At 37.6% G+C, this 21,684-nt stretch overlaps 1 protein-coding gene across 4 annotated transcripts in view; it reads right to left on the bottom strand.

The window, feature by feature from the left end:
* The window catches only part of TMEM182 (transmembrane protein 182), a 117,701-nt gene extending 98,303 nt beyond the window's left edge, over positions 1-19,398 (bottom strand). For all 4 annotated transcript variants that reach the window (XM_073897914.1, XM_073897915.1, XM_073897917.1 and 1 more), the window contains exons 1-3: positions 19,179-19,398; positions 18,841-18,940; positions 17,282-17,380 (exon numbers count right to left, since the gene is read on the bottom strand). In XM_073897914.1, the coding sequence (XP_073754015.1) occupies positions 17,282-17,380; positions 18,841-18,940; positions 19,179-19,310 (331 nt within the window). In that variant the 5' untranslated portion in view covers positions 19,311-19,398. The remainder of the gene's footprint in view (positions 1-17,281; positions 17,381-18,840; positions 18,941-19,178) is intronic.
* Positions 19,399-21,684: the final 2,286 nt, after the last annotated feature.

The raw sequence follows: 21,684 nt of genomic DNA, 5'->3' as shown, positions 1-21,684 counted from the left end.
TAAAGTCAGGAACGCAGCAGGGATGTCCACTATCACCACTGCTATTCAACATAGTATTAGAAGTCCTAGCCACAGCAGTCAGACAACAAAAAGAAATCAAAGGTATAGAAATCGGCAAAGAGGAAGTCAAACTCTCACTCTTTGCAAATGATATGATACTTTATGTGGAAAACCTAAAAGACTTCACCCCAAAACTGCTAGAACTCATACAGGAATTCAGTAAAGTGGCAGGATATAAAATCAATGCACAGAAATCAGTGGCATTCCTATACACCAACAACAAGACAGAAGAGAGACAAGTGAAGGAGTCGATCCCATTTACAATTGCACCCAAAACCATAAGATACCTAGGAATACATCTAACCAAAGAGGCAAAGGATCTGTACTCAGAGAACTAGAAAATACTCATGAAAGAAATTGAGGAAGACACAAAGAAATGGAAAAACGTTCCATGCTCATGGACTGGAAGAACAAACATTGTGAAGATGTCAATGCTACCTAGAGCAATCTACACATTCAATGCAATCCCCATCAAAATACCATCCACTTTTTTCAAAGAACTGGAACAAATAATCCTAAAATTTGTATGGAACCAGAAAAGACCTCGAATAGCCAGAGGAATGTTGAAAAAGAAAAGCAAAGCTGGTGGCATCACAATTCTGGACTTCCAGCTCTATTACAAAGCTGTCATCATCAAGACAGTGTGGTACTGGCACAAAAACAGACACAGAGATCAATGGAACAGAATAGAGAGCCCAGAAATGGACCCTCAACTCTATGGTCAGCTCATCTTTGACAAAGCAGGAAAAAATGTCCAATGGAAAAAAGACAGTCTCTTCAACAAATGGTGTTGGGAAAATTGGAAAGCCACATGCAGAAGAATGAAACTGGACCATTTCCTTACATCACACACAAAAATAGACTCCAAATTGTTGAAAGACCTAAATGTGAGACAGGAGCCCATCAAAATCCTAAAGGAGAACACAGGCAGCAACCTCTTCAACCTCCGCCGCAGCAACTTCTGCCTAGAAACATCGCCAACGGCAAGGGAAGCAAGGGCAAAAATGAACTCTTGGGACTTCATCGAGATAAAAAGCTTTTGCACAGCAAAAGAAACAGTCCACAAAACCAAAAGACAACCGACAGAATGGGAGAAAATATTTGCAAATGACACATCAGATAAAGGGTTAGTATCCAAAATCTATAAAGAACTTATCAAACTCAACACCCAAAGAACAAATACTCCAATCAAGAAATGGGCAGAAGACATGAACAGACATTTTTCCAAAGAAGACATCCAAATGGCCAACAGACACATGAAAAAGTTCTCAATGTCGCTCAGCATCAGGGAAATCCAAATCAAAACCTCAATGAGAGACCACCTCACACCAGTCAGAATGGTTAAAATTAACAAGTCAGGAAATGACAGATGTTGACGAGGATGCGGAGAAAGGGGAACCCTCCTACACTGTTGGGGGAATGCAAGCTGGTGCAACCACTCTGGAAAACAGTATGGAGGTTCCTCAAACAGTTGAAAATAGAGCTACCATACGATTCAGCAATTGCACTACTGGGTATTTACCACATAATGCAAATGTAGGGATCCGAAGGGGTACGTGCACCCCGATGTTTATAGCAGCAATATCCACAATAGCCAAACTGTGGAAAGAGCCAAGATGTCCATTGACAGATGAATGGATAAATAAGAAGTGGTATATATACACAATGGAATATTTTGCAGCCATCAAAAGGAATGAGATCTTGCCATTTGCATTGACGTGGATGGAACTGGAGGGTGTTATGCTGAGTGAAATAAGTCAATCAGAGAAAAACATGTATCATATGAGCTCACTGATATGAGGATTTTTTAATCTCAGGAAACAAACTGAGGGTTGCTGGAGTGTGGGGGGTGGGAGGGATGGGGTGGCTGGGTGATAGACATTGCGGAGGGTATGTGCTATGGCGAGCGCTGTGAATTGTGCAAGACTGTTGAATCACAGGTCTGTACCTCTGAAACAAATAATGCAATATATATTAAGAAAAAAAAAGAAGAAGATAGCAGGAGGGGAAGAAGGAAGGGGGGAAATCGGAGGGGAAGACGAACTATGAGAGATGATGGACTCTGAAAATCAAACTGAGGTTTCTAGAGGGGAGGGGTTGGGGGGATGGGTTAGCCTGGTGATGGGTATTAAAGAGGGCACATTCTGCGTGGAGCACTGGGTGTTATGTGGAAACAATGAATCATGGAACACTACATCCAAAACTAATGATGTAATGTATGGCGATTAACATAACAATAAAAAATTAAAGAATGAAACCCTTGCCATTCTAACCAGCAATCATCCTCCTTGGTATTCACCCAAGGGATCTGAAAGGTTGTGCCCACATAAAAACCTGAACGCAGATGATTATAGCAGCTTTACTCATAATGGCTCAAACCTGGAAGCAACCGAATTGTCCTTCAATACGTAAATGGATAAATAAACTGTGGTACAACCAACCAATGGAATATTCAGTGCTAACAAGAAATGAACTACCAGGCCATGAAAAGACATGGGAAAAAAATTAAATGCATATTATTAAGTGAAAGAAACCAATCTGAAAAGGCAGCATACTTTATGATTCCTACAATATGACATTCTAGAAAAGGTAAAACCATGAAGAGAGTAAAAAGATCAGTGGTTGCCAGGTGTTGGGGTGGAGCAGAGGTGAATAGGCAGAGCACAGAGGATTTTTTTTTAAAGATTTTATTTATTTATTTGAGAAAGGGAGAGCAAGCATGAGAGGGGCAAGAGACAGAGGGAGAAGTAGACTCCCTGCTGAGCAGAGAGCCTGATGTGGGGCTCGATCCCAGGACCCTGAGATCATGAACTGATCCCAAGGCAGATGCTTAACTGACTGAGCTACCCAGGTGCCCCAGCACAGAGGATTTTTAGGGCAGTGAAATTATGTTCTATGATAATGTAATGATGGATACAATATGTGTCATTATACATTTGTCTAAACCCATAAAATATATAACATCAAGAGTAAGCCCTAAGGTAAGTTATGGACTTCTGGTAATTATCAGGTGTCAATGTAGCTTCATCAGTTGTAACAAATATACCACTCTGGTGGGGGATGTTGATAATAGGGACAGCCTGCATGTGTTGGAACAGTGGGTATATAAAAAAATCTCTGTACCGTCTCTCTATTTTGCTGTGAACCTAAAATTGCTCTAAAAAATTGTCTTTAAATAGAAAGAGATAGCTTAGCAGACTTGATAAAAAAAAATCTTGCAACTATATGCTCTTTTAACTCACTTCAAATATAATGATTTAGAAATATTGAAAACAAAAAAGTGAAAAAATATATACCACATAAATATCAATTCAAAGAATGAAGGAGTGGCCATATTAATATGAGATAAAATAGATTTTAGAATAAAGAAAATTACTGGTAACATTAAATAATGATAAAAGGAAGATTCTACCAAAAAGACATAGCAACACTAAATGTGCATGCATCTGACAAAAAAGCAACAAAATATGTGAAGCAAAAACTGATAGAAATGAAAAGAGAAGCAGATAAACCTACAGTTATAGCTGGGGACATCTATATCCCCTCTCACCAATTACTAGAACAGCTAGACAGGAAATCAGCCAGAATACAGAAGAACTCAATAATGCCACCAACCAATAGCCCCTAACTTTCACAGCACATTCCACTCAACAACAATACATTTTTTCAAATGTCATGAAATACACAGAAAAATAGACCATATCCTAGGTCACAAACCTTATTAAATTTAAAAGAATTTAAATTGTACAGAGTATGGTCTTTGATCACAAGGGAATCAAACTAAATATTAATAACAGAAAGGTTGAAAGGAAATCTTCAAACTCTTGGAAACTAAACAATACACTTCTAAATACTCTGAGTCAAACAATCAGTCTCAAGGGAAATTAAACAACACACTGAGTTGAATGAAAATAAAAATAAAACGTATCAAAAGTGTGGGAAGCAGTGGCACCTGGGTGGTACAGTCTGTTAAGCATCCAATTCTTGGTTTCTGCTCAGGTCATGATCTCAGGGTGGTGAGATCAATCCCCACAGCAGGCTCCATGCTCAGTGAGGAGTGTGCTTAAGTTTCTCTCTCCTTCTCCCTCTGCCCCTCCCTCCCCTCACTAAAATGAATCGATAAATCTTAAAAAAAAAAAAAGTGTGGGAAACAGCAGAAGCAGTGCTGAGAGTGAAATCTATACCCATAAGTTCTTATATTAAAAAAGAGGATAAAATATCAATAATCTAATCTTTCATCTCAAGAAAGTATAAAAAGAAGAGCAAGACAAATCCAAAGCAATCATAAAGAAGGAAATAAGAAAGGGCATAGGTCAATGAAATTTAAAACAGAATACTAATCGAAAAAAATAATGAAAAAAAAGCAGGATCTTTGAAAAGTTCAACAAAATTAACAATCTTCTAACAATACTGATGAAATAAAAATAAGAACAAATTCCCAATATCAGGAATGAAACATGGGACATCGCCATAGATACTGCATACATAAAATATAAAATGGGAATTTTTTTTTCATATTTATTTATTTATTTATTTATTTTTTACAGTCTCTCAACTAGTTCATTCTAATGTTGTAACTGGTTGGTATTTTTTTTTTTTGATGTAGTGTTCCATGATTCATTGTTTGCACATAACACCCAGTGCTCCATGCAGAATGTGCCCTCTTTAATACCCATCACCAGGCTAACCCATCCTCCCACCGCCCCTCCCCTCTAGAACCCTCAGTGTGTTTTTCAGAATCCATAGTCTCTCATGGTTTGTCTCCCCTTCTGATTTCCCCCCCTTCATTCTTCCCCTCCTGCTATCTTCTTCTTTTTTTTTTTTACATATAGTGTATTATTTGCTTCAGAGGTACAGATCTGTGATTCAACAGTCTTGCACATTTCACGATGCTCATCATAGCATATACCCACCCCAATGTCTATCACCCAGCTACCCCATCCCTCCAGCAACCCTCAGTTTGTTTCCTGAGATTAAGAATTCTTCCTATCAGTGAGGTCATATGATACATATCTTTCTCTGATTGACTTATTTTCCTCAGCATAATACCCTCCAGTTCCATCCACGTCATTGCAAATAGCAAGATTTCCTTTTTTTTTTGATGGCTACATAATATTCCATTGTATATGTATACCACATCTTCTTTATCCACTCATCTGTTGATGAACATCTTGGCTCTTTCCACAGTTTGGCTATTGTGGACATGGCTGCTATAAACATCGGGGTGCATGTACCCCTTCGGATCCCTACGTTTGTATCTTTGGGGTAAATACCCAGTAGTGCAATTGCTGGATCGTATGGTAGCTCTATTTTCAACAAAAAGGGAATATTTTGAACTATACATGTAAATTTTACAACTTAGATGAAACGGACCAATTCCTAGAAAAACACAAACTATCACAAATCACTTGTTAAATACATAATCTGAATAGCCCTGTAACTATTGAGGAAATTGAATTTATAATTCTAAATTCCCTGAAAGTTAAATCTCCTGACCCAGATGATTTCATTAGTAAATTCTATCAAATATATGCATTTAAAGAGAATTAACACCAATTCTCCACAATCTCTTCTTGAATACAGAAAAAGAGAAGACACTTCCCAATTTACTTTATGAAATCATTATTACAGATACTTAACCTAGATAAGCAGTAAAAAAACTACAGACCAATATCCTTCATAAATACAGATGCAAAAATCCTTAATAAAATATTAACATAGAATTCAGCAATGTATAAAAAGAATTATTTATCATGAACATCTGGGGTTTATTCCTATGACAAGAGGCTGGTTCAGTATTTGAAAATCAATAAATGTAATATACAATATTAATATGATAAAGAAGAATAGTATTGTGACCATATCAATTGATGCAGAAGAAAACATTTAACAAAATTCAACACCCATTTATGACAAAAAAAACTCTCAGGAAATAAGGAGTAGAGGGGAACATCCTCAAGTCAATAAAGAACATCTGCACAAAGAAATCTATAGCAACATCATACTTAACGAAAAAATACTGAATTGTTTCTCCTGAAGACTAGAAATGAGGCAAGACTGTCTGCTCTCACTGTTGATATTCACCAGTTACAGCCTATGCAATAAGGCAAGAAAAGGAAATAAAAGGCATACAAAAAAGCAAGGAAGAAATAAGACTGTCTGTATATGCCAACGACATGACTCTTTATGTAGAAAATCCCAAATAATCTACAAAAAATAAAAAATAAAACAAAACAAAACCTCCTAAAACTACTAAGTAAATTCAGCAAAGAAGGTCTCAGAATACAATGTAAACATTAAAAAATCAATTAGATTTCTATTATTAATAAACATATAGAAACCACAATTTAAAATATAATAGCAGTTATAATTGCTCAAAAAATTGAAATACTTAGATGTAAATCCAATAGTGCACATTCAGGATTTGTAAGCTGAAAACTACAAAATGCTGGTGAAAGAAATTAAAGAAGATCTAAATAGATGGAAAGATATATTGCATTCACAGATCGGATGACTCAACATAATAAAGATACAACATAATAAAATTAATTCTTCCCAAATTGATATAGGCAATTCTATCATCCAAGAAAGATTTTTTTATAGATATAGAAAAGACTATCCTAAATGTCATAATGAAATGCAAAGGATCTAGAATAGCTAAAATAATTTTGAAAAAGAACCTAGTAGGATGAATCATTCACTCTAACTTCAAGATATAGCTAAAGTAATCAGGATGGTGTGGCACTGGCAGAGAGACAGACATATACATCAATAGGACAGGACACATAGTCCAGAAACAGTCCCACACAAGTATAACCAATTATATTTTAACATGTGTACAAAAGCAATTCAATGGGGGAAAGAGAGTCTTTCCAACAAATGGTGCTAAAGCAGTGGAACACACATTTGAAAAACTGTAAATCATACACCTTACACAAAAGTAACTCAAACTGGATCATAGATTTAAATGTAAAACATAAAACTAAAAATTTTAGAAGAAAAGAGGAGAAAAATCTTCAGAACCTGGGGCTTGGCAAATATGACACCAGAAGTATGATCCATAAAAGAAAAACTCCATAAATTGAACTTCACCAAATTCACAACTTTTACTCTGTGAAAGACCTTGTTAAGGTGATGAAAAGATAAGCTACAGATTGGAAAGAAATTGTTTGGAAAACACATATTCAGTAAAAGACTCATCTAGAATATATAAAGAACTTTCAAAATTCACAGTAATAATCATTTGATTAGAAAATGTATTGATAATTATTGTGCTCGCTTTGGCAGCACATATACTAGAAAATATGTTGATAATTATTGTAAATGTTTGGAAATTTCTACAATGAAATACTTTTTAAAAACTATGAAAAGGGGGCACCTGGGTGGCTCTGTCATTAAGCATCTGCCTTCGGCTCAGGTCATGATCCCAGGGTCCTGGGATCAAGCCCCACATCAGGCTCCCTGCTCCATGAGAAGCCTGCTTCTCCCTCTCCCACTCCCCCTGCTTGTGTTCCTTCTCTCACTGTGTCTCTCTCTGTCAAATAAATAAATAATCTTAAAAAAAAAAAAACTACAAAAAGGGAAAACTGATATTTTAAGGTACGTAGCAATCTGGACTAAGAGTTTTGTTTTGTTGTGTTGTATTACTGGTATTGTCCACTTTGTAGATTTCTTACTGGTTGTTAAATAATTTTAAAAGGACCGTGCCAGATTCAGACAAATCTTTACTTCCTAATATCTTTGTGTTAGCCATCTGGAATATAGCAAACCTCCTAACCGGTCCACCTGATTCCACATTTGACTTTCCACAGTCCATTAACAATGCAATAACTGGAGGAATTCTTTTACAACACAAATCAGGTCAAAACCATCCATTAACCCCCTTTTCCTCTCATTCAGAACATGAGCCAAGGTCCTTACACTGGCCCAGCCTCCCCCTACACCCTCACCTCCCTCACCATCTCCTCTACTCTACTCACTCCATCTCTTCCTGCTGTGCTGACTACTTTTGTGTTCTTTGCACACATCAGGCATGTTCTAGCCTCTGGACTTTACATCTCATGTTCCCTCTACCTGGAACACTCTTCTGGACATCACATGGCTCACTCCCTCACTTTCTACAAGTCTCCACTCCATATCATTTTCTCAGAGCCAAGCTTCTCCCTGACCACATTACAGAGTTTTTATTACCCTCACTTCTGTCAGCCCCTCATCTCCAGCCTCTTTCCCTGTTTTGTTTTTCCAGGGCACTGTCATCTTCCAATATGCTATATAATTGACTTTTTTTATCTTGCCTTATGTGTATGCCCTCTCCAGAATGTCAGCCCTACAAGGACAGAGATTTCCATCTGTTTTGTACCCTGCTGCTCCCCAGAACCTAGAACGGTGCCTGGTACATAGTATGTGCTCAATAAATATCTGTTGAATGAATTTTAATCAAAATTACTAGATAAACAGTGGCAAAGCTTGGCTGATACAGATGTTAATATTAACTATCTTGTACCAGGATGATGGTGATCATGATAATGATAATGATAATGATAATGAACACTACTTTTGAAGTCCTTATTCTTTACCAGAAAATCTATCAAGGGCTTGATGTGACTGCACACACACATACACACATGTACACACTTCCACTTCAGAGAGCAGGAAGCATTTCACTGGGGAGAAGCTATGATGAATTCACATGTCCTCATGAGGACTTATTTCCAGTGCTCTAAATTGGTATATTGCTATAAAAATAGCTGACATTTATTGAACACCAACTACAGGGCAACTACTCTGCTAAGCATTTGTATTATTATCTCTTCTCATTTTAACAACTGTGTGAGTTAATACTATACTAATCTCCCCTTTACCAACAAGTACAGTGAGCTTTGTGGAGGTAAAGAAGCCAGAGCCAGGAAGCACTGGTTCCAGGTAGTGAACACAGACATACTGGCTGAAAGTTCAACTTGTAACTCCCATAGAACCTTTACCACAAGCCAGCCCCTGTGCTAAGTACTCTCTGTACAGCATCCATCTAGTCCTCAAAACAGGGATCAAGGAACCATGGCAAGTTAGCTAGATGACACAGCCCCATTCAATCAGGGCTGGCAAACTCAAAACAGACATCACCTCTGTGGTCACCTTATTTAATATTGAGATTGCCTCCACACACACACTATCCTCTTTTATTTCCCTCCAACTACTCGACTGACTTATTTTGTCTTTCACCTGCCTCCGCCCCCCTACAATGAAAGCTTCATAAGGGCAAGAATTTAGGGCTGACACTAAAGCACCCAGGACAGTGCCCAGGATACAGTAGTTCTTCAATATTCTTTCCCACTGGATTGAGTAAATATCTTTCCTAAGAACAGGCCCACAACTTGGAGCAGAAGCAGTAATATTTAAAGATGAGAGAGACCCAGATCAGCTCCATGCTCCTTTTTTGTCTGCATATTCTGCATGGAAGAAGGAAATAATCATTATTTATGTGCTTTTGAGCCTTGGAGACATGGAGCTGGGCACAGAATGAGTCTAATTCTGAAGAAGAGCTTGGGTCCTCAGAAGTGTTAGCAATGCATATCTAGAGTGTCCCACAAAATCACCACAAATCAGAGGTGATTTTGTGCCCACCCAGCCCAGAAAATTTGGCTATGTTAAGAGACGTTTTTGATTAGCACAACTGAGGGGTGCTAATGGCATCTAGTGGGTAAAGGCCAGGGGTACTGCTAAACATCCTCCAATGCACGAGACCGTTCCACAACAAAGAATTATCTGGCCCCAAATGTCAATACTGTTAAGGCTGAGATAGCCTGGCACCAAGAGGTTCTCTATGATTGGAGGAGATTTCTACTTCTGAGTGTGACTGACATTTTAAGAGATATCACCAAAAGCCTCTGTAGAGTCTGGAGCCTGTCCTCTGTGAAGGGAAGCCAAGCCACAAACACACAGTCTTGTTTACAGAAGGTAATCTCCCCCATTAGTGCAGGGATGTTACATAAGCTGTCAATCAATCCTTAGATGTACATGAATAAATTGTAGGGAACACAAAATAACACCCACTGAAAAAGTGATTTTTAATTACAGCTTTGATATTGGGCCCTGGAACTGGAAAGCCAACTGTATCCTCATGAGCTACAGCTTTGGAAGGCTGAGTGAGCTGCCCTATGAGTGCCCTCCAACCTGAATGCAATAGAGCCTTCCCTGGGTAACAGATAAAAAGTCAGCCAGATATCGGAAACTGCAGGCACCCTGTAATATCACACTGTTTCTGTCGCCATGGCTGTGTAATCCCAAATATCTGAATGAATAGTAGGACATTGAGTGGATGTTAAGGTATCTCTCAATATCTAGGTACTTGACATTTATGACCAAAAAAAAAAAGGAACTGTATTTTCCATCATATTTTGCAGTGTAGGTTTTTTACTATATAACTAAAGCATAATGGAAGGAAGTTTGGTAAATTTAAGACAATGTCCAGATTCACCATATTTGAACACGAGAAAATTGGTAAATACGACCCAGCTACACCAGCATTATTGATCAGGAAGCAGGAGGTCATCCCAATGAAGTAAGATACCTAGGACATGTTGCTATGTCTTCTTAGTTATTTAAGTGTTTACATTAACTTTAGACTCAAATCCTAATTCATTTCTGTGCTATTTAAAATTGTCAAATATAAGGGTATTTATATTTTATTTTGCCTTGTATAGTAAAGCAAGATGGTATGCCTGTGTGTGTGTGTGTGTGCGTGTGTGTGCATGTGATTGTTTTTATAAGGACTTTGTATTCTCTGTAAATCCTGTGCTCTTTTGGTAGCTACTCCAAGTTCAAGTGCTGGCTAATCACAAAGGTCTCAACTTCCTCGCTGCCCATTCCCTAAACATCCCGTGTGAGGGTTCACACCCCCATCATTCTGTTGCTCTGCCGCCTTTATGAGCATCTCTGCTTTCTGACCTGTCCTTTTGGGAGAGGAGAAGGAGGAGGAAGCCTGGGGTAGGGTTATCGTCAGGTGACAGAATGTGCAGGAAAACAGAATGGTTCCCTGGGGGAGGAAGGGCATTGCCAGGCAAAGAGGGCAGGGCCCTCAGGTCCAATCCAGAGGAACAGGCAGTAAGCAGGAGTGGGGTACAGAGCAGCAGGCCTACAAGTCTCAGGCCAAACCAGCAGGGCATGTGGGTTTAGGTTTAGAAAGAGATGCCTCTGTAGCTGAGTCTTCGGTGGGGACAGCTGTCAGTGACCACCAGAACTCTTGCATTATCCCATCTTTCCAATTGCTTTGTGCCCCTCTCTTTCCCACTCACTCTGCATTTGTCACTGAGGGCCACCACCTCCTTCCCAAGAATCTCTCCATCACCAAACCCTCTGACTGAGCGGACAGCCTGCTCATCAGCTTGCTTCTCAAGGCTTCTTTTCCTTTCAACTTTGTGGACTGTCTTTGCTTCTTTCCTTCTCCGCCTAAGTATAATTGATATTTTACCACCTCCTTTTCTATGACTTTTTTCTTAAAGATTATATCTGATATCAAAAACCACCTCTGTAATTCCTCATCAGTATCTGCTGTTCTAATTAATGTCTTTTAGGGAAGTCAGTTTTGCACAGCAAGCTACATGCTGAAATATTTCGCAATGGTGTTTTACCATCAACCCAACTTTAAAATGTTGAAATCCAAACTAAATCCCCATCCTCCACTTTCAAATGTGACCCCTTCCTCCTAGTGCTCATATTTCTGTCCTCCTTACCAAATGTTCTTAGCTGAAATAATTCACAGTTCATTACTGGTTGGCAAGCGATGTGGTACAATGGCATGATATAACAAAGAAAACCTATTCCTACCTTCTGATTCACCATTCACACTTATGTAAATATAATCCAAAGAGTTAATGCAAATTATGAAACATGTTACACGCCTAAAATTATTTTTATTTTTAAAGTTTTTTCACGTTTATTTTTTTCACAAAATTAGTTTTAATGTGGAGGTAGCAACTAACATATTTAAAATTTAAGAAATCATTAGGTAAAAATGTGGAGAAATGCTTGCTAACTTAGCAAAGATACATGTTTATAATAATTAAAACTATGTACAATATGCATATAAAAGGATTGGCAAGAAATACCCTAAAATAGTATTTATCATTGGGATGGAGGTGATTATCTTACACTTTATTGCACATTGTTTAAATTATGAATTATGCCTTCTTCAAAAGGGAATTTCTTCATCATCCTAGATTCCTCCAGCTTTCTTTTGTTTGGCTACCAAGTTTTACACATTAACTCTTTTTTTAATTTTTTTTTTAAGGATTTTATTTATTTCTTTGAGAGAAAGAGCACAAGCAGGGAAGCAGAAGGCAGAGGGAGAGGGAGAAGCTCCCTCCCGAGCAAGGAGCCCTGATGCAGGGCTCAATCTCAGGACCCTGGGATCATGAACTGAGCCAAAGGCAGCCGCTTAACCCACTGAGCCACGCAGGCGTCCCTACACATTAACACTTTAAATATCATCTATTTCCCTTATTCCCTTTTCATCCTTGCTGCCCTGCCCTCATTCAAGCCCTGAGGATTTGTTGATCTTTCAAGGGATCAACACTCGTTCCCAGCCCTTCTCCCTTCTCCTCCTCTAACAGAGAGCCAGCAACTCCAGGTCCCAGCCTACAGTGGCCACATGACACTGTCCTGATGACTAGAGCATTGGCAGAAATCTACTGGAGAACTCTAGGGACACTCTGCTCTTCTGAAGATGGAAGAGCATGGCGGCAATTGTGCACCTCCCAAGGATGGTGGGAGGAAAGCCGGAAAGCTCCCGGGGACCTGACAGCATCATTGTGGCCCCTGCTTCTGACCTTGTTGTGGAAGGAAAACTGTCCTTATTTTTTAGCTCATTAGTTTTCTGTCACTGACAACCTAACACATGGCTGACTAGTGTGCCTACCTGCCTCCTTCCTGTTCTAGTCTTCCATAATCTGCTTTACCCTACAATTTTGCATTAAGGGTGAAAAAAAAGAAGACCAGAAAATAATACGAAATAAATAAACATTGACAATAAAAGCAAAGAACAGCTGACATGTGACAGCAGTGTTGAAGACCTAAAAATTATTTTTAAAAGTATGAAAAACAATTTAAGAGTAATCTAAGTCCATTTTGTAAAGGTTTGAAAAATTCCTACATGTACCAACAGTTCCTTAGGGCATCAGAATTAGTACCACAGCATAGGGTAGCAAGGAGACTCTCCCAAAGTATTCATTTAGCATTCAGTCTATAGTGGGTACACCAGTGAGCCAAACACACAAGACATCACTGCCATGGAGTTTAGAGTTGAACTGGGAAGGAAATTCAAAATTACACAAGTAAACAAAATCTGTGCTATGGATAGTCAAATTAAAGAATGGCTCAGTCAGTAAAGCATGCAACTCTTGATCTCAGGGTTGTGAGTTCTAGCCCCACGTTGGACATGGAGAGTACTCAAAAAAAAAAAAAATGGTCTTGATAAAGGAGAACCTGGTCTAGCCCCATGTACTAGTGGAGCAGAGGGCTGGAAAGGAAGTCTTCCTTAGAAAATTGAAGTATGTACTAGCTTGGAGGATGAGCCTGCTTGTTAGAGAAATGAAGGAAGGAGTGGTGGGGAAGAAGGAAAAGCATTTGGAGAGGAGGGACGCCATGTACAAAGGCCCTAAAGCATGAGGGCAAACACCGATTCTGAGAAACTGAAGGAAGGTCATGGTGTGTGTGTTTGTTCCAACTCACCAAGAAAAGGAGAAATTATGTTCAATATATTCTGCTTAAGAGGAAAGCCAAAGAGTTTTTGCACTAAGTCATTCCATAGAGATATGTAAGCATTTACTAAGTACCATGCACTATACTAGGTTCTGGTTCTGGGATATAAATATGAGTAAGATACATTCTGTGCCTTTAGGGAGTTCCAACAAATAAAGAAACTAAGGTAAACAATTACAGTTACTTATAATGAGTACTTTGATATAGGTGTGGCCAAAGCCTATGGGGCACCAACAAAATGACTAATTCACTCAGGGGCTCAATTATCTAGAAAATCAATCCATGTTCTGTACATCATTCCAAATGGTACGGAATACACGAACTGTGATTGAGTTTAATCATGAAACAAACCAGAAAATCTAAATTCTGACAGATATCAAAAGGTAATGGAATTGTTTAAAGGACTTCGATATACACAATCCTACTTTAACAACCTCTCTAGGCTTGGGCAACCATTCAAATAACTAGATTTGAGCATAACCAAATTTTAGAATATGTATTTGAGGCAAAAATAAATAAAGGAAACACTAAATTAGACCTTATCAGGATCAGATAGAAAAGTAGAAAAAGCCAACATAACGTTAGAATTGTTCTTTTGCTGAGATCCAATGAAAAGACTCATACTTAAAAAGATTTAACGGCAAACACTAAAATTTGCCTTTTCATTCACTGTAGTTTACAAGATTATCAATAAACAAAATCCAGAGACTTGGGCCTTTGCATTAGTTCTGCCAATGATCAGCTGTGTGAAAACAGTGCCACGTGGTTTATCTGAGTCTCAGTCTCCATGTTATGAAATAGAATAATTTCATCAGTAGCACCCAATGATTGCAAAATAGTCTTTCCAGAAAAATTATATACCACTGTATTATTTTCACTGATTTCAATACTGGCTAACTGCCCCTGCAAAAACTCAGGAGAATACAAAGCCATTTTACCAATTATTTGCCAGGCTGGAATGCACCAGATTTTACAAACAATACTTTGAATTTAGCCAAGATAAATTAGCAAATGTATAATGCCTGATCATTATAAGGCTACATGAAGCCAAAGAGTGGCTATGGAGTCTATTAAAGACTAGATGGCCTCACTAACTAGGAAATACTCACTTTCAATCAGGTAAAACTCTTCTAACGATATCTATGTCCCTTCTCTTGGATAAAGGAAACCATAAGAAAAAATCACCCAAATATAATGTTAGATATCACTGTACATTAGTATGAAGGTAAATGAAATATAGTATATGATATTTCTGTTGTAGGACATACTTCTCCCCATCTCAGTTATTTTTGCTAAAGTGTTTGATAAAGTTGCTTAAAGTGAATAGGGAGTTACAATATGTGAGCCAAAGAGGAGTCTGATAATTTAAAACAAAAAAAAAATTGGAATATGTTTTTGTCATCAGATCCAAAAAATGACACAGTAATTATATGCAGTGCTACATAATAATTCTAAGCATAATTGCAGTATAATTTTTGTGACACGCACTTACTATCCATCTCCATCATAATTATTATGCTTAGATCATGTCACCTTGTTTTTCAAGTTTTCTATTTCCTTGAGGTGCAGACTTTTCAAATATGTAGATTCATTTTAAAATATATATTGTCCATGATACCTATCTCATCATAGGACCTGAACATATGAGTATCAACAACAATCCTAATTATGCAAATGCCTAATGCTGTGGAAAGTCAACCCTGTACCATTTTTTAGTCCATTTTACAAAAATAAGAATGTCAGGGGAATACTTTTTTTGCAACTTTTTGTAATACAAAATGGTTTCTCCTACTCTTTGCTATGCCATCTCTTCTCTTATCAGTGACAAGGTCCATGTCACACAGGATGCAAAGGGCTTTGACAAATGGGAACTGCCTTGTGCAGTTTTCAATGGGAAAGAGCATCCACACTGCACATTCTCAAGGCCAAAAGCCATAGCCATTTGAAGCACAAGCAATTTTGATGGACAGGCATGGCTGTGTGTCAGCTCACCTATTTTCCTATCCAGACCCCACATCCACTCCATAAAATGTTGTGTTAATCATGTGATATAAGCAGATATTATTGCCTTCAGCGAACTTAGAATTATAAGGTATAGAAATACATATTTTTATAAAAAGATGAAAAAAATTATGCATGCTGTAAAGATTTATTAAGTTTTGTGATGGTTAATCTTATGCATTAATTTGGCTAGACTTCCCATAATGGGGGTGAGCCTCATCCAATCAGTTGAAGCCTTAGAACAAAGACAGATTTCCTAAAGAAGACATTCTACCAGAGTTTCCAGCCTTCAGAGTCAAGATCGCAGTAGCAACTCTTATCCAGTCTGCAGCCTTGTCCTACAGATTGTAGACTTGCCAGCCTCCACAATGGCATAAGCTGATTCCTTAAAATCTCTCCATCAATCCAATAAATCAATCATTTTCGCTCCCCAACCCCCACCCCCACCTGTATACCTTTTACTGGTTCTCTGGAGAATACTGACTAATACAACTTTATTCAGAACATTAAATACATTACTTATTATCTTTGAAAAAAAAAGTATTTTTGTCCCTGTTTATGACGTTGGTAAATTCTGAACCAACTCTTAATGTTAAGATTATGTTAAACACCCTTTATTAAGAACTTCATGAAACCAGCTGAGAATAAAGCTGACACATTGAGCTCAAATACTTTCTATAAAACTAGATTTAAGCATATATTATGTATTTTCTGTACAAACTAAGTTTGTGTACTTTCCCTAGAACAAACAGTATGAAAATATAAAAGAAACTAGGTAATCATGACTCTCAGTTAATGATATTTGACTATTCTTCTTCTATGAGTTATCACATATAACAAAGTTCAGTCATTTTGTAGAAAAACGGTAGTATAATCATATTTGTATGTGCAATAGCTGCAAAAACAATGTTGTAAAGGTAGGGTGTATATTACAATTATTTTTCATTGTAAGACTAGTTTCAGGTCAGTTAAACCCGTAAGAAGAAGTTGTTCCTAAGAAACATCATTATTTCCACAACAGAAAACACACGTAAAAAATTATCTTTATAAGTAGCAAGTAAATTAAAATGGCTTTCCTTTTTTTTTTAAAGATTTTATTTATTTATTTGATACAGAGAGAGAGAGCGAGAGCAGGAACACAAGCAGGGGGAGTGGGAGAGGGAAAAGCAGGCTTCCCACCGAGCAGGGAGCCCGATGCGGGGCTTGATCCCAGGACCCTGGGATCATGACCTGAGCCAAAGGCAGACGCTTAATGACTGAGCCACCCAGGCACCCCTCAATGGCTTTACTTTTAAACCTAAATTATATTCAATTAGAATTATAAATGGTGTATTAAAAATGGCATCCTATTATTTTATATATAACAGATTGATACAAGAGAAAATGTTGAAATGATACATGTTAAATTATTTTTTTCAGAAAAACAAGTCCCTCTCAGAGGCATTCTATGGACAGAGGTACTTACTAATAGCAGAATCATAGGAAGTTGAGTTGTGCTCGCCCCTCATGAAGGGATATGGTGACAGGTAAGCATGTGCGCAGTTCTTGGATGGTGGCTGATTGGCTAGAAAGGCGACCAAACAAAGGTAGTTATTATTGAGAGAATGAGTGAAGACTCATTCCTAACAGAAGAGAAATGTGGAATCTGTATCACACAAGCTAAACAAACTGCAGGTTAGATCAATAGGTTCAAAGAACCGTTAAATGAAGGGGAAAAACATCAAGCAGCTCAGGGGACCTGGAAAGTGGATTCATCCAAAACATCTAGCTCATTACATAGTTCAGTGCAGAGAATGCCCCTAATATCACCTTAAAATTAAAGGCACTACACTTCATTTATTTTCACAACCATATCCTCCAGTTCCTAACATGATGCCTAGTGCATAGTAAGTATTCAAAAACTAATTGTTTTAAAAATCTAATAAACTTAGATTTAACCTTGATCAGTTCTGATTAACATAAAAAGTATTCTATATTCTATTTTTAGGGAACAAATGGAAATGATAGGTCATACAATTTAATAATTCAAATGCATTTTTAGTATTTGGAGAAAATACAAGAAAAAACTTTTATGTTGTGAAAACTTGAAGATTCACTGTGTACCCTTTAAGGAGGAGTGAAATTCTTCCTTTCTCTAAGTCCTTGGCAAAGTCTTCGTCTTGCACAGTCTGACTCACTCTATCAAAGTCTAAATACTTTTTATTGGCAGATTGCATGCTTTTTCTCTTCCCCAAAATGACTATAAGAAGCCTGTCAACTATTTCTTGCAAAATTCCATTTCATCATTACTTGGTTACTTTTACACATGCCAACTTGCTGTCAGCTTGCTTGTCTTCTAAGATCTCATATTTTTATTATATATTATTATATGAGTAAATGCCATATTTTGATATATCACAGGAGTATTTGATAAGGAGACTAATAATTTCAACCTACAATAACCTTCAGGGTAATAAGCAGTTCTTTTATTGTTGAATGCAATAAGATAAAAGCTAGTGATTTTCAGTGAATTGATTTTCAAAGATTAATATAATACAGGAAATACAGTGAAAAGAATGAATCATATTTTTAAGAGGTTATTCTACTTCAAAAGAGAACTTTCAAGTTTCTATAAGAGAATGCAAACATCAAAAGCCAGGCATTTCTTGATATTGCCTACAAATTTGGTTAAAGCCCAAAGAGAGTGAGCTTTCATCCACTGTTGCTGGTAATTAAGTTTCATTATACAAGGATTTTTGTTGTTGTTGTTGTTAGTGTATTTTAAATAAGAGCAAGGAAACAGCATATAATTTGGTTTTGCCATAAATATTCAGACTCCTACTTTAAGTTAGAAAATAAAATAATTATTCATATAGCCATTTCTACTTACTGAAAAAGAATCACTTCATGAGTCTTTTGAAGATGTCCTATCAAGATTCTACAGTTAAGAATCCAATCCTATCTTGTAAGTGATCTGTACTAAATAAGAAGCTGTTCATTCTTATTTTAATGACAAGGGGGAAAATAAAGCTAAATTGCACTTACTGTACCAGAACTTCCAGATACTGGAATCATTCTCTTCAGCAATCCCATTAAACCAACATCTCCAGAAGAATCCTTCGTGGTGGAAAGTGACGTTCTCTATCTACACAGAACACAAATGAATTAACTTGCTGTCAACACAAAGTACATAACCTAAATTATCACATCCAGGAAAATGTTAAAGCAATGTATTTTATCCCAAACAATAATGGTCAGTAGCTTTCTACCTATTTCTTCTGTGAAGAAATAGGCACTCCACTACTATTCTCTGATTTCAAGAGGATACATAAGGCTATCTTCATCCCTACCAAGTATATCAGTATTTGGAAGAAGAAACGCACATTCTGTTCACCTGAACACTTCCCCACTTCAGTTGCAAGAAGCCAATAATCCGATCCAAAAGCCACCAAAAAGAGTAAAACCCCCAAAGCACCGAAGAGAGCCCCAAAGAAGATGGCAATATTTAGTCTCATTTTCAAGTCACTAGTTTCTCTTTAAATAAAATAAGAAATTAAAAAATGGCAGACACCTAGCTTCTCAATTAAAAAGAAGAAGAAGAAGAAGAAGAAGAAGAAAGATTTTTTGAGTAAGCAATATCTTCTTGAGAAGCCTCTCCTAGCTCATGTTGTGGTGGCTTCTCACGTAAGTGGGTGGATTTGTGTTCCCTTTGCTCTCCCCTGGAGGGACTCCAGCCCAGCAGCTGAGAATGGCCAGCTATTTTAGGATACTGATTGAGAAGCTGTCTCTCTCCCATGGGAATCAAAAAATAGCTGACCTTCCCTTGACTGTAGAGAGGAGTATCAGGAGCTGGCTAGAATGACCATTATTGCTGTTGGGTAATCCATAGAAGTGGAAAGAAGATGGGAGTGGTGTGAAGTCATTGGCAGTACTGGCCCAAAGTCTTAAGTGTCTGAACAAGCTCCTCTTAGTCTAGAATGACCATTACAACCCCAAAGCCAGACACTTAAGACTCTCTTTGAAGACAGATAAATAACAGCTATAAGAAACCACAAAGAGTTCTCTTGAATACAACTGAAGTTATAATTAATTTCTTAATTCCTTTTGGATATTTTTGAGATCCAAAATAATCTATGGGTCAAGTGGTCTAATGTAACACATAACACAAAGTAGAGTCCAGGTTTATAAACTAGACGTTCAGATGTATACTTAAAAGATCAAGAATAAAGTAACAAACTATTTAAAGTACAAAAAAATACTTTCATGCTACATATGCCATTTACATAAAAACAGCACTTTCTATAGCAGCTCCCAGATCTTGTACAAGTTACTTCAAATAACCATCCCCAAAGTGGATGGGTTAAAAAAGTCTCAAAATATGTCACTTTATGGATTAAGATGAAAGAATCTAGTCTACTCTTTCTTTTGTTCCCTTCATTTTAAATAGCCAACTTCCTCATGAGTCGTACTTAATTCTTACACAAACCACCTAATGAATCAACACTTTCTTCATGCCTTGTCTTCTACAGTTGTTCTCTTTTCATGTCTGAATATGCCAGAGAGTATTTTTAAGTATTTTTGTAATATTTTAAAATTTGTACTATCTCTATGACTACTGTTTTCTTTTAAATATATATTTTCAACAATAATATGAGTTACTGCATCTTCTGAAGAGGCATCAGCTCTACCAGCTTCCTTCACCACTTCTTCTGCTTGGTATGGGACACATCCTTAAATACAGATTCGGTGAGGGCAAGAAATGACTCTTCAGTAAGGATGTAAGGCCTTGGCTAGTTCTAGCTACACACAGTCGGAGGTGTCTGAAGGTCATGAATGGTATTCTACGTCACAGAATTGGTGTCTGTAAGGCTTAAAAGGAATTTGACAGTCCACCTGAGCTGTACTAATGCTCAAATCTCTTTTGTAAGTCCCCCACGTCATTGAGCCATGCCATTTCTAGCCTGCTATATTGAAGGACATCATTAATGTCCATACAACCCTGCCTTAATTTCTTCCAAGAGTTGCTTCCCTGAAGTCTCCGAGATTAATCCTATTCAGTCCTCTGAGATTGCACAGCACAAGTGTGCAATCCTGTTAGGCGGCAGAATTTTCTGATATTTTGAAGAAGCGGTCATTTCGTGCCTCCTCAAACCACAACTGCCACAGGACCCCGAAATGTAGGTCTTCTCTTTGCCAAGCTAAGTTTCCTATTCCTTTAAACATCCCTTAGATTGGCACAATTCCAAATCTCCCTGCTGTTCTGGTTCTTTGCTATAATTTTCAAGTATTTGATTGAAGTGAGACATAGTAAAATATTCGGGGTAGAGTCTAATATCTTATTACTACCACCTTTCTGATTTGGAGGCTGTGATAAGCAGAGCAATGGTCCTCCAAAGATGTCCACACCCTAGTCCTAACTGCAATCACATAATCTGTGAATAGGTTACTCTTTATGGCAATATCTTGGATGATACAGGTAGGTCCAATCTAACCACATGAATCTTTAAAAGAAGAGAATCTCTTCTAACAGAGTGGTCAGAGAAAGAAATGTGACAAGAAAAAGGGTCAGAGAGTTGCTGGTTTGAAGGGGCCACAAGCCAAGTAATGTGGGTGGTTTCTAGTTCCTGGAAGAGGAAAGAACACAGATTCTCCAGACAGCCTCCCTGAGGAAGAAATATAGCTTTACCAACACTGATTTTGGGGATTGCTGACTTCTGGAACTGTAATGACAGTAAATTAGTATTGTGTTAAGCCACTAACTTTTTATCATTTGTTACAGCAACAATGAGAAACTAATACAGATGCTCTTCCATAATTAATGCAATATCAGATCAAAGGAAGGGTTTTTTTTGGGGGGGTGTTGAGGAAGGAAATACATCTTGAAGAAGT

Source organism: Callorhinus ursinus, unplaced genomic scaffold (assembly GCF_003265705.2).
Source record: "Callorhinus ursinus isolate GAN/ISIS: 27379988/994484 unplaced genomic scaffold, GSC_fseal_2.0 scaffold10, whole genome shotgun sequence".
NCBI classification, from domain to species: domain Eukaryota; kingdom Metazoa; phylum Chordata; class Mammalia; order Carnivora; family Otariidae; genus Callorhinus; species Callorhinus ursinus.
Note: the sequence above shows the minus strand (reverse complement) of the source record. Positions and strands in the feature narration are given on the sequence as shown.